Below are 12,651 nucleotides of genomic sequence, written 5' to 3'. Positions count from 1 at the left end.
AATATACACATTCTCTCCTCTTCCAAAATTCCATTGTCTTCAACTATTAAAGAGTGCCAGTTTCCAGAGTCTGTTGTCTATGTGTGTGTGTGTGTGTGTGTGTGTGTGTGTGTGTGTGTGTGTGTGTGTGTGTATGCACATGTGTGCATATATACACACATGCACAAATACATATGTATGGTGTATGTACTTATTTGTGTTTATGTGTGTGTCAAGACCAGGGGTTAACTTATGGGTCTTCCTCCACTGCTAACAGCTTATTTTTTGAGACAGAGTCTTTCATTGAACCTAGAGCTCACTGATTCAACTGGGCTGGAGCCAATGAGCTTCAGGGACCCTCCCATTTTCTGCTCCATCTATCCTCCCCCCAGTGCTAGGGTTGCAGATATGCAATACCACACCCAGCTTTTAGGACGGTCTTGGAGATACAAACTCACGATTGCACAGCAAGCACTTTACCAGCTGAGCCAGGAACCTGGTTCCCAGGGTTGTTATTACAGGGTTACCTAAACTGTACAATCCTAGGGAGCATGGCTCACAGACACTGGGATGCAAGTAGAGCTCCCTGGATGATACTGTGCCCATTTGAACAGAGTCTGGGATGTAAACAGGGCAGATGGTACTGTGCCCATCTGAACCAACCTTGCCTTATTCTTTTTTATTAAATACTTAAATAACAGTCTGTGGGACCAAATCATGCCCTGCTGGTGAAGTGAATTTTTCTACAAAGACAATGTGAACAATTTCTTTGGAATACATTCCATCACCGGGTAAGTATGAAAATAATTGTTTGCTCCATCTCCATCACGATGGGGAAAAAAGGACCAGGAAGCAAGCCACAGCAGCCTCTCTTCAGAATTACGGAGCAATCAAAATGACAGGCCTCTACTCCTGGGGCTATGTAAGATGATGGCAAACCAAAAAATAAGGAATCACAGATACAATACATTGCCATTTAACTCAAGCCTAATTAGCCAAACTCATGTTGTACTATCCAGTAGTTAATATGAAGAAAGCTGCATTTGTCCAAGGGGTAGCCATGCCAGCTACAGCTGGTGAACAAATCAGGCTGTCTCTGACAACATTGGACCTCAAACAATCTAGAAAATGTGCTATCTTTCAGGTGGTAGTTTCTTCTTCTATCACATTAAGAAAGTGAGCAAATACTGTTCCCCACCCTCTGTGTCACAGGAGCATCTTTAGGAGGGAGGAAAGCAGCCATAAGGCCTTCTAAAAGCATGCTAGACAGCAACTGGGGAGTGAGTGCTTAAATGGATTAGAGGCCAGGACTGCAACTCTAACTCAAGCTGCTTTGGGTTCCGTGATTTTGACCATCTTTATATATGTGTATGTATGTATGTATGTATGTATGTATGTATGTATGTATGTATGTGTGTGTTATGCTATATTATTGTTATATATGTAATAAGATATATATTATATACATTAGGGTCTTACTCTGTAGCCCTGCCTTGCCTCAAGTTCAAGGCAATTCTCCTGTCTCAGGTTCCTGTGTGTTGGGATTACCAGGCATAAGTTACCACACCCAGCAAAATATATGTCTACAATGCCGCACAATGCAGTAAAATTGAATTGAAGCTTTTTTTTGTGCAACAGAAAACAGTGCTCTGCCAAATCTGCCAAGCTGACTCGCAGTTTTGGAATCATTGAGCCTGTACTGCTGTAACAAAATGCCACAGACATGGTGGTTGAATTAAAGTATAAGATCAAGGTGCCAACAGGGCCAGTTTCCCCAAGCCTCATTTCCTTGCATGACAGATGGGTACCACCATGCTCCCACTGTGTCTTCATATGGCCTCCTCCCTGTGTATAGATACTTCTTGGGTTCTTCCTCTTTTTTAAAGGACACTAGTCCTGTTGGATTAAGGATCTAATGAAACAGCCTTATTTAACCTTAAGGCTCAGTGCCTCTCCCTACTGCAACAGCCATAAATCAGGGTTAGGTCTTTAATATTTTAGAAGGAGACAATTCAGTCCTTATCAGGACTTCAACTGCCTGTACTGGACAATTGTGATAAAATAATTTCCTCTGAGTGCTTCCCTTTCCACATCATGTGAAACTCTAAAACTTGTATAATACGTTGAACTGACTTAAGTGAACTTAGTGGGTTCCCCATATGTTGGTCTACCCATATATTGCTCTAGTCCTCAAATAACCTGAAGGAACCAAACATTGACACTCTTCTTGTAATGGCATGCTAGTTTCTCCTGGGAACACTTCCACAAGTGTGACCACAGCCAAAAGAAGGCACTCTGGGCTTCTCACATAGGAATGAGCCTGGCTTCAGCTAATAACTCCTGAAAATCCTTTTTTCCAACTCAATTTGTCTAAGCTGCTTGGGGATCAACTGCCATAATAAGGGCCCCTGCATTCATCCAATGAGATGTAATGATTTTCCCAGTGGTACTATTACCCAGTATTTGGTCAATCACCATACTTCAGTAGAAATATCAGAGTCCTCAGTATTGCCATTGGGTCTTCATAATCATATATTCCAGAGGCCTGAGCCATGTCAGAGGCTTGGATTCCCCAGGTAAAGAAGACAGCTTTCCCCCTGGGGTCAGATACAGTGTGTTCTCATTCTGCCAATACTTATTAATTTCAAGGATACAACAGAGCTAGCAAGGAGATTTGAGGCTAAGAGAGGTCACTATTTAAAGCCAACTAGGAGTGTCCAGTGAGGTTCCCTCCTAGATAGCTGTGGCTGAAGGAGTTCTAACCTTGATCTAAATGACACTCTCTACTCTTCTGTATCCCATGAAGGCTTTACTCATGACTTCTCCACTTTGATACTTGTGGTAATTGGAGACTTTTTCATAGGGAGTGACATGTCCTGTACATTACCCAGATTCTGCTACTCGCCAGCAGCACTGGTGCTCACCCCTGCCCTGCCCCACAATTATGACAACCAGAATTTCTTCAGGTACTACCAAACGTTACCCTTTATTGAGAAACACTGCCCAAACTAAAAGGGAGGGAGGGGAGGACTAAATTAATTAAATGAGTGACCACATGACTAAGCAAACCCACTCCTGGTTAGCAAGTCAAGAAAACTAAAAACATGTTTGCTTAACAACTTACACACTAATCTTCTTTCACAATAGCCCCAACTGGAAACAGCCCAAATGTCTAACAATAGAAGAATGAATAGATAAACGGTGGCTTATCCATACAATGAAAAGTTATTCTGTCACTAACAGCATGAAGTACTGACACAAGCCTCAACATAGATGAATCTTGAAAATACTATACCAAGTGGTACAAGCCAATCACAGAAGGGCACACAGTATATACCACCTTGATATGTCATATCCACAAAGCTAAGAGAGTAGCTCCATGGTTGCCTAAGGCTGGACTAGTACAAGAGGTGACAGCTGAGGGATACAAGCTTTCCTTTAAAAGTAATGGAAATGTTTTGGCTTTGATGGTGATGATGGATGCAAAATTCTTTTTCTATTTGAACTACCTAATTATACATTTTAAATGGGTGAATTGCAGGTTATGCAACTATCTCAATAAAGCTTTAAGATAGCCGGCAAGATTGGCTTAGCAAGTAAAAGTGCTTGTTGTGCAAGGCTGAGAGCTGGGTTTGATTTCTGGAACCTAAGTGGAAAAAAATTCAGGATGCAGTAGCATGCATTTGGAACCCCAGCATTTCTACAGTAAGATGAAAGACAGAGGAGAATCACCTGGGTGCTTATAGAGAAGGTAATCCGAAGTACACAGAAGGAAAGAAACAAGAGAGACTCTGCCTCAAACAAGATGGCAGAAGAGAAACAACTCTCAAAAGTTGTCTTCTGGCCGGGCGGTGGTGGCACACGCCTTTAATCCCAGCACTCGGGAGGCAGAGCCAGGCGGATCTCTGTGAGTTCGAGGCCAGCCTGGACTACCAAGTGAGTTCCAGGAAAGGCGCAAAGCTACACAGAGAAACCCTGTCTCGAAAAACCAAAAAAAAAAAAAAAAAAAAAAAAAAAAAAAAAAAAAGTTGTCTTCTGGCCTCCACACATGAGCTGTGGCACAAATGTACCCATACTCACACTCTCTCACAAACATATTATATGCACATTCACCCAATTCTTCTTCTTAATAAGTATTAAGTTATTATTATTATTATAAAATAATAGCTGTAAAAGAAAAATGAATCAATAAAAATAAAGGCAGGACCACATGGACTTATACAAAGTCCACCTCTCCATTCAGATGCTAAAATACAGTGATAGGAATAAAGGACAGGTGAAAGAATTGTAGTGCAAAGGACCAGTAGCCGGAAGTGGAAAAGCATGGTTATTTGCAAGTGTGAGGAATCTGGTATTCTTTCAAAATTAAAAAATAATAGTTATGAAGCTCAGAGTATACAGTTACAATATGCCACTATGTAAACCATGATCAAGAACTAAATTTGAGCAGATCAGCTCACACGGACAGAGCATTCATAGTTGCTCTTCTGGTGGCAAGGATCCCACAGTTGTCCATGCTCAACATGTAAACAGTGTTTTAGCTTAACTAGCTCACTCATCTTCTGCTATGTATTTTTCACTCGAAAACACAGATCATGATGGCTACCTCTGGAGCACTTGCCTTGGGTGATACCACTTAAATTGGATTCCTTATTCCTTATTCCTTAGTCAATGCCTTCGCTTTTTTGTGTGTGTAGTTCTCAAGATTGAACCTAGGGCCTCACGCATGTAAGGTAAGCACTCTACCACAGAGCCATGTTCCCAATCCTCTCAAGTTTATTTTTGCATTTTGAGATAGGGTCTCACTAAGTTGCCCAGATTGATATTGAACTCACTCTGCAGTCTAGGCATCAGAGCTTGAACTTACCATTCTCTTGTCCTAGCCTCCTAAGTACATGGGATTTAAGGCTGGAGCCACTAGGCCCAGGAGACTTTTATTTTTTAACACTTTGTTTGTGTGATGCTGGGCATGGAACTCAGGGCCTTATGTACACACTAAGTGATGTACCACTGAGCTACATCCCTGGTCTTCTGTTTTAAAACCACTTTGAGCCTTCTCCAGTTCTCAGCCACAATGGATGCTCAGTAAAAACACTGACTGCACCCATATCTCCTTGCAAAAACTATGACCACTATCATTTGCAAAATGCTGAAACTGTGCACACATACCCTTCATGTATCTATATAGTCTGGGCCTTGTTTTATTTTCCTTACCCTAGAGATAGAATCCAAAGATATAATATACCCATGAGTGGTAACATGTGCCTATCTATAGTTTTGGCTCATGGGAGGTTGAGGCAATAGGATCACTTAAGCCCAGAAACTTGAAGCCAGCCTGGGCAATTTAGTGAGATTGATCCTCTTACCACCACTACTACCAAAAACAAGAACAATAATAAAAATCAAGCATTATAGTTCTGAAAACCTCTTCATAAAGTTCTGTGACTATAAAGTCTGTAAGTTAGATTGGTTCCAGCAGCACTGAGAAAATATACGTTCTAGATCTTCCTTGGCTTTGAGCATAAATCATGCCCTGACCTGCGAGACAGCAAAACATCAACACAGAAGGAAGCAACATCAAACCCAGCAGGCTTCATTAGTGGTAGTAAATGTCCTATTTGATTTAAATCAAGTGTTTGAACTCCAGCTTCTTCAGGTGGCAGTCCAAGAAAAATCTGATAAATTATAAATGGCCAGATTCATGACAAAGGACCTAAACTACAGACTGCAGCAGCTAGAATCTTCTGAGACAGCTATGCCACCCAGATCCCTTGTGGGGCACCCAAAAATGATGAGGGAAACCTGATATAATCACCCAGACTTGCTTTCCATTTCTAGAACCTCTAGGGAGAAAAACCCACCCAAATTTAATCTTAGTACCTGAAGGCTTCTTAGATTCCAGCACTCTGTGTACAAAGCATCTCTGATTCCTAGTCTAGTTTTATGAATACTCTGGGCCCCAGGCCCAGAGATAGCCTGCAGACAATCAGGTCAAGGGACAGGCTCAGACTCTCATCCACTAGAGCAGGGAAGGCACATGGCAATGGAACACATCAAAACCATAAGCTGGCTTGAGCCGGGCCTGCCCTGGCTGAAAGCCCAAGGAGAAGATGAAAGGCCCCGAAAACAAGGATCCCTTGCCAGCACTAACGTATCAGCATCTGTATTTGTTTAAAACATGTAGAGCCAGAGAGAGAGGGAGAGTTGTTTTCTCTTAGAACATTCGGAGCCAATTTCAGCACCCAGATCTTCACAGGAAAACCTCGTGGGGCTCCATGAGGTGTAAGTGGGCATTGGGGGCAGAATTTCCTGACTGAACTGGAAATTCCAATGATAAGTGACATCAGACTATTTTAGAGGAAAGGAGAAACTGCTATACACTTGAGATGGCCTGGGCAATCATTGCAGTATTTACTCCATGCTGGAAACCCAAGTGCAGGTATTCATTTCAGTGGTTCTCAAAGTGGGATCCCCAGGAGCTTGATAAAAACTCACTTTCTCAGGCCTTACCCAAGACCTCAGGGACCAGAAGTTCTGGGGTGAACAACATAAAAGTGAGTTTCACCTGGAGGTTCATCCTCTATCTAGAAAGGGCATTCCAATACATGTGCAAGTGTGAGACAGTAGAGAGTACCTCTAGAATCCATGAGAAGTGTGATCTGTAGCCTCAGTCAGAATGAAGGAGAAACCTGTCCTTCCAATTAGAAGTTCTGCAGGTAAATGTACACACTGAAAGTTTGCAGAGTCTGTACTCTTGTTACTAGATCAGCAGGAGGAAGCCAAATGAGTAAGATTCCTCAATATTCAACCCAGGGTCCTTCTACTATGACACTAGTTTTTTTTTTAAGCCAAATTTGTGGTTTTGTTGCAGGAAATGTGTTGTGCACTGCATAATGTTACCAGCATTGACCATTGACCTCTACCCACTACACAACTATAATACCTCTTCCTCTGATTGTGACACCCAAAATTGTCCCTAGATCCAGCAGGACAATAATGTCCTGGTTGAGGACTACCGTGTTAAACTAGAGTGTATTGGCTCTAAAGTGGTATCAACTGTGTTAAGCAGTTCAGCCTCTGGGTTCTACAAAGGCCTAAACTATGTTGGATATCAGAAGCTACACAACACCTCTTATTTCCAGACTCCAAGCTGGGAGTATAGCAGATATATGATGGGGCTTCTAGCACCTTTCTCTGTACAGTCTTCTGAGGCTATGGAACTTGAGCCACACCTCAAAGCCTAAAGAATGGCCCTTAGAGAACTACATCTTAGGCATTATCATGGCCATTTATATTTGTGTTATTGATTTCCTGGCCTGTGAGAACACAAGGTAAAAGTTTCAGCAATGATGCCATCAAGCTATCAAATTCCTGTTTTCTAATACTATTTGTGTAACAAAAGTATCTTTTTTTAAAAAAATGCATTGATGTCTTAGGAACAGTCTGAGAATAACAGATATAGCATTTGCTTTTGGGGTAACAGCATCCATAAAAAGTGGGGGAACAAAGAAAGGTGTTCCCAGTCAAACCCAACAAAACACACACACACACACACACTGATCATCCACCCACACTCTGCCCTCATGTGAGAGTTAGGAACCATACCCATCCTGCTTGCTGTGATGAATTCCCATTCCCTCCCTGGACTCCTTCACAGTAACTCTAGAGCAGATGTCCCTTCAGGTGTCCACTTCACAGCCAACTTCAGGTTTTTTTTCCCCAAGGAAGAATATTTATTGTCATATTTGTATATTTCCCAACTATTTAACCAGTATAAAATGTACAAACTTATGTGTATTTTAGATTCTCATCCTTTTAAAATGATGTATCATTGCTGAAGGTTTTGAGAACTGTGCACCTGTCTATTTTCCCCATAACTCCTGTGCTTTGATTGCTGCTCCTTTTGGCATACTACTACAGTTTTGAGGAGCATTTATGTCATGGAATAGCAGAACAAGCTGCACCTTCTCCTTAGGCCAAGTGTCATATAGCAGAAGAAACAAGCTGTTCTTTAACTCCTCCCTTTGACCAAATCTTCAGACTGAACACAGGCAATAGTCTAGCCTAGAAGTTTCTCCCTCTTCCCTCTGCTCAAAATTCCCAAGCTTCTCATACATTTTCTTCTCGATACATTCAACTCAGCTTAGTGATATCAACCGTCAAGGACTGGTCCACCGCAATAGACCATGAGTTCCTTAAGGGCAGACACAATAGAGCTGGCCACAGTACACTTTTTCTCTTCCCTTGTCTGGCTACTCACCCACTCCGCGTCACCAGGCATTGGCGGAGCCCCAGTTTCCGGAAGATATCCACTACTGTCTCCATGGGGGTGTGGTCTGTGACAGTGAAAGGGCTCAGGTTCAGAATGCGCCTCAGCTTCAGTGGATGTGGGCTATTGGCAGGCAGCTCAGGGGGCTCCTCTGTGAAGTACATGATGGAATTGCTCACGATGCCCTCTTGTCTCTGTCTGGCATTCTCTAGAATAATGGTGAAGGGGGGAAATGATAAGCCACACACAAAAATCTTGTACTTAACTACCACCACCTGCCCTCATACAGCATATCAGCATCTCACAAAGAGGAGTTCAGAGGGCAAAAGGCACAGTCATAACAAGTACTTCGGCCAAACATCCGTGAACCTGGCATCCCTCTCACATGCTGTGAGAGGGGGGCCCTGCTGTGACAAGAATGTTCACTGCCAACATCTTGCAAGATGGGCCCCCACCAACATGGCCCTTTGTGGATGTCCACAGTTTTCCCGTAGACTCCTGAGCACCCCAAATGCTTCTTCTTCGTTCTTGCTTTTACAGCATCTCAACATGGGCTGAAGGTCATGAGGTTAAGAAACCTCATTTCACTGCCCAGTAACCTTAGCACATTGATTTTTACAAACGAGCTTACAAGCGGCCTAAATGGCATTATGAATCCTAGAGGGATGAGAAACCAATAAGATTTGCCCAGGCTCACAGCCCAGAAATGCAGCTCAATCCCAAATATCCCTCTTGGGACCAAAGAAACAACCCCAGAAAAGTTTCATCCCTCTGCCTCTAGATTCTCCTCTCTTTAAAGTGTGTCATTTCATAGATTTCGCAAAGAAAGATAGTAAAACTGTTATGGTAGCAATTAGTCTATTTCTGTGTATAGGCAAGGCCATACAAAGCTGAAGGGAAAGTAGTATACCCGGAATTCATTAGAAATACAGCTTAATGTAGTGCTAGAAATCCACGCTATTTTAAGTCGCACATGAAATAAATCCATCAGTCTCAAGCTATTCTCCAAGGCCATTTTCCTGCTGTTGGAATTTTAATCTTCCTTTTAGTTCATGGGAAAAGGTTAGAAAAAATGTACAGCAGGGCATGCCTTAAAAATGAATCCCAGTTTCTACAGTACATTTCTTAACCTTCTCAAAGATTACTATTCACCTATATTGTTCTTTCAAAAATAAAATTCTTACTGCCTCCTCTAAGACCATTTAGTGCAATAGAGTACTCTAATGGAAAACTGGCAGCATCAGGGGTCAGGCTGAGTCTGAAAGGGGGGCTCTGTTGTAAAGAGGAAAGGAGGGCCTGCTGGGCAAATGCCTGCACATTATATGGGTCAGGTTGAATCTAGTTACATCAAATGGGATGTGATTCAACCACAAATACCAGATAATACTGATGTACAACATGTTTTCAACTTCAGATCCTACACAATCCATACTACAGGCTACACACTGTGCTCTTGTCTCCTAATCCAAAGGGTTCTGTCTTAAAGCTCTCAGGCACAGAGGCTATATTCAGTACATACTTATTTGCTCATTTCTACGAACCAATATATTCTCTTAAAGTCCCACATAACATAATTTCCATCCACTTCAACAATCAGATTGGACATCAGGATTGGATCAAGCCACAACCCTTAATCAAGAACTGATCACATGGATTTGCCAAGCCCCTCATAAAACCAACCAGCCCAGTTGCTGAAATAAACAAGCTCATGTTTCCTCAGAATCTACTGATACTGTTTGAAACCTTGATAATAACAGCTACACACTCAATGAAGTCTTGTTCACTAGTGTATCCCTTATGCCAAGACCATGTCTAAACATAAAGTAGGCACAAAACATTTTGTTAAAGATTTGTTTTTGATAGGTGGTAGTGGCACATGCCTTTAATCCCAGCACTTGGGAGGCAGAAGGAGGTGGATCTCTGTGAGTTTGAAGACCGCCTGGTCTACAGAACTAGTACCAGGACAGCCAAGGCTACACAGAGAAACCCTGTCTCAAAAAACCAAAACAAAAAGATTTATTTTCCTTTTGATTTGTGTATGTGTGTGTGTGTGTGAGAGAGAGAGAGAGAGAGAGACAGAGACAGACAGAGAGACAGAGACAGAGAGAGACAGAGGCGGGGAGTGCGTTTGTGTAGGCCAGAAGGAGGCACTGGATCCTCTAGAACTGGAGCTACAGGCAGTTGTGAGCCACCTGACATGTGTGCTGGGAACTGAACTTGGATCCTTTGAAAGAGCAACAATGCTCTTAGTTGTTGAGTCATCTTTTTAGCCCCAATATAAAACATTCCTGTCACATGCATGCATATATGCATGGATGGATAAGATTTACTAAATGTCTGTTTGTCATGTAGAATAGCACCTATTTCATGGAGGGAGGAGGCATTAGAAAGGAATTCCCAAGGGCTATCTACCACCAGGCAAGGATTTTAAACATTAGCTGGGGTCAGATGGGAATCTGAGCTGCTCCCTTCAGAATGGCTCTCCTAGGTCACTTTGAAACTAGATTGTAAAGATTTATATTAAGGCTTCAAACTCTAGGGAAGGAGGTGCTATACATAGACCTCTGAGTCATAGCTTCAATCCCCTAACATATAGTTTTGGACACACAAAAGATAGGAAGAAAATGAGCTGAATGCTGACTGTGATGGCCCTATTGAACAGTGCTGAGAATGATGGTGCCTTTACAATTTTTCCAATTTTTTTTTTCAATAATGTAGGTGCTTCTATTGCTTTTACTTTTAAAATGTAACAAAAACTTTATTTGTAAATCTTCAAGAGTTCAAGCACTTGAATGTTTCTTTCAATGTTTTAATGTAGAAGGCTCCATCATAATATTGTAGTAGAACTAGTCTGGGTAGACACAGCTCCTTTAAAAATGATGTGTGTTTTATGAGCACCTGCTAAAGCTGCTCAACCTCATAGTCCACTTTCCAGCAGCAATAATGTCAGATGCAAAGAGGGTAATTAATACAGTGTTGGTGACACGAATTTCACATAATGCAATAAATTTTAAAAAATTTAAAAATTAGAAATAAGCAAACACCAAACAAGCCTGTGAGTAGCTTCAGAGCAATGATTCCTAACTGAGTAGTTTTGGCCTGACTCTAGATAATGTCTAGAGGCCCTTTTGGTTGTCACAAAATGGGAAGGGGGGGTGCCACTGGATTTTAGTGGAGAGAGAGCAAGGATGCTGTTCAAAATCCTATAGTGTGCAGGACAGTCCCAACCCATACAAATGTCAGTGGTAATAAGGTTAAAAGCCTTTATTTTTAGAGTAATTGTTTCCAGTGAAGCAATACTCTATCATCCAGTTGGTTAAGAATGCTTCCATAAAACAAACACAATTAACAAGAAAAGTTAAAATGGAAAATTGGAAGCAACCACTCTCATGCTAAGTAGCAGTATGACATGATTTAAAGACTACATCGAAAGAAAAGCAGATTATTTTATAAGATACTATCCACCAAGGAATGGATAAATCTTACACACTCCATGTATTTTAACATTTAGCAGAAAGTAATTAACACCACTATGCCACATAACCCATTCCAATAATTAACAGTGCTTCCAGACAGAAACCTCTACTCTTACAGAGCCTGTCTGGCAGATCTGATACCTATCTTCTCATTTAGTCCTGAAGGTGGTTCCCTTTATGCAAGTAAGCATCTTCCATATGTTGGAGAATCATTATTAAGTCATCCACCAGATGAAAAAAACTGAGAGTTCCCTTAACTCTTCCCTATAACTCTAACTTTCCATTCCTTTAATCATCTCTGTGGCTTCCCACTGAGTCCTCTTGGAACCTGTACTTGCTTAATTGCAGAAGCCTGGACTTGAAAAGCCTGAGCCCTGCTGAGTACAGAAGGATCTTCATATTTGCAAAGAGTAATGAAAGGTAAAATCCACTTGCCAGGAGTTTGAACACAGTCACACACAGGGCCCCATTGGCTAATAAACTCTGATGGCCGAGAGTTGATGCTAATATAAAGGCAATGGCTGTGCTCTGGCATTGCAGAGATGGATTATGAATGACAAAACATAGTAACACATATGTGTGAAAATGCTATTAGGAGATCCATTACTTTGTTTGCGAATGTAAAAAAAAGTGTTTTTAAGTTTTAGAAGAATAGAATGGAAGAAAATCCTTATTTTGCTCATTTCTCATTCTTTACTCATGATAACTTTCTTGAAAGTTCCTTGCAAAAGCTCTGTTTCTAATTCCCTTAAAAGTGAACGTGGCATGGGGGAGTTTTTAGCAAAATGTTTAATGTCCTATCTTGATATTCATACAAGGGCATATAATTCCTCAAATACAGGTCCTGAATCTCACCACCAGAATGTGGTGATCCCTATGTTTCCATGGCTTAGGAAAACAGCTTGTCTGATTCTCTGGAGCAAAACT

General features: G+C 41.5%; 1 protein-coding gene across 2 annotated transcripts in view; it reads right to left on the bottom strand.

Moving 5' to 3' along the window:
- The window catches only part of Clcn4 (chloride voltage-gated channel 4), a 67,449-nt gene that overhangs the window by 2,875 nt on the left and 51,923 nt on the right, over positions 1–12,651 (bottom strand). For both annotated transcript variants that reach the window (XM_052712492.1, XM_052712576.1), the window contains exon 12: positions 8,240–8,456. In XM_052712492.1, the coding sequence (XP_052568452.1) occupies positions 8,240–8,456 (217 nt within the window). The remainder of the gene's footprint in view (positions 1–8,239; positions 8,457–12,651) is intronic.

Source organism: Peromyscus californicus, unplaced genomic scaffold (genome assembly GCF_007827085.1).
Source record: "Peromyscus californicus insignis strain IS unplaced genomic scaffold, ASM782708v3 Scaffold_10__1_contigs__length_136768540, whole genome shotgun sequence".
Lineage (NCBI taxonomy): Eukaryota > Metazoa > Chordata > Mammalia > Rodentia > Cricetidae > Peromyscus > Peromyscus californicus.
Note: the sequence above shows the minus strand (reverse complement) of the source record. Positions and strands in the feature narration are given on the sequence as shown.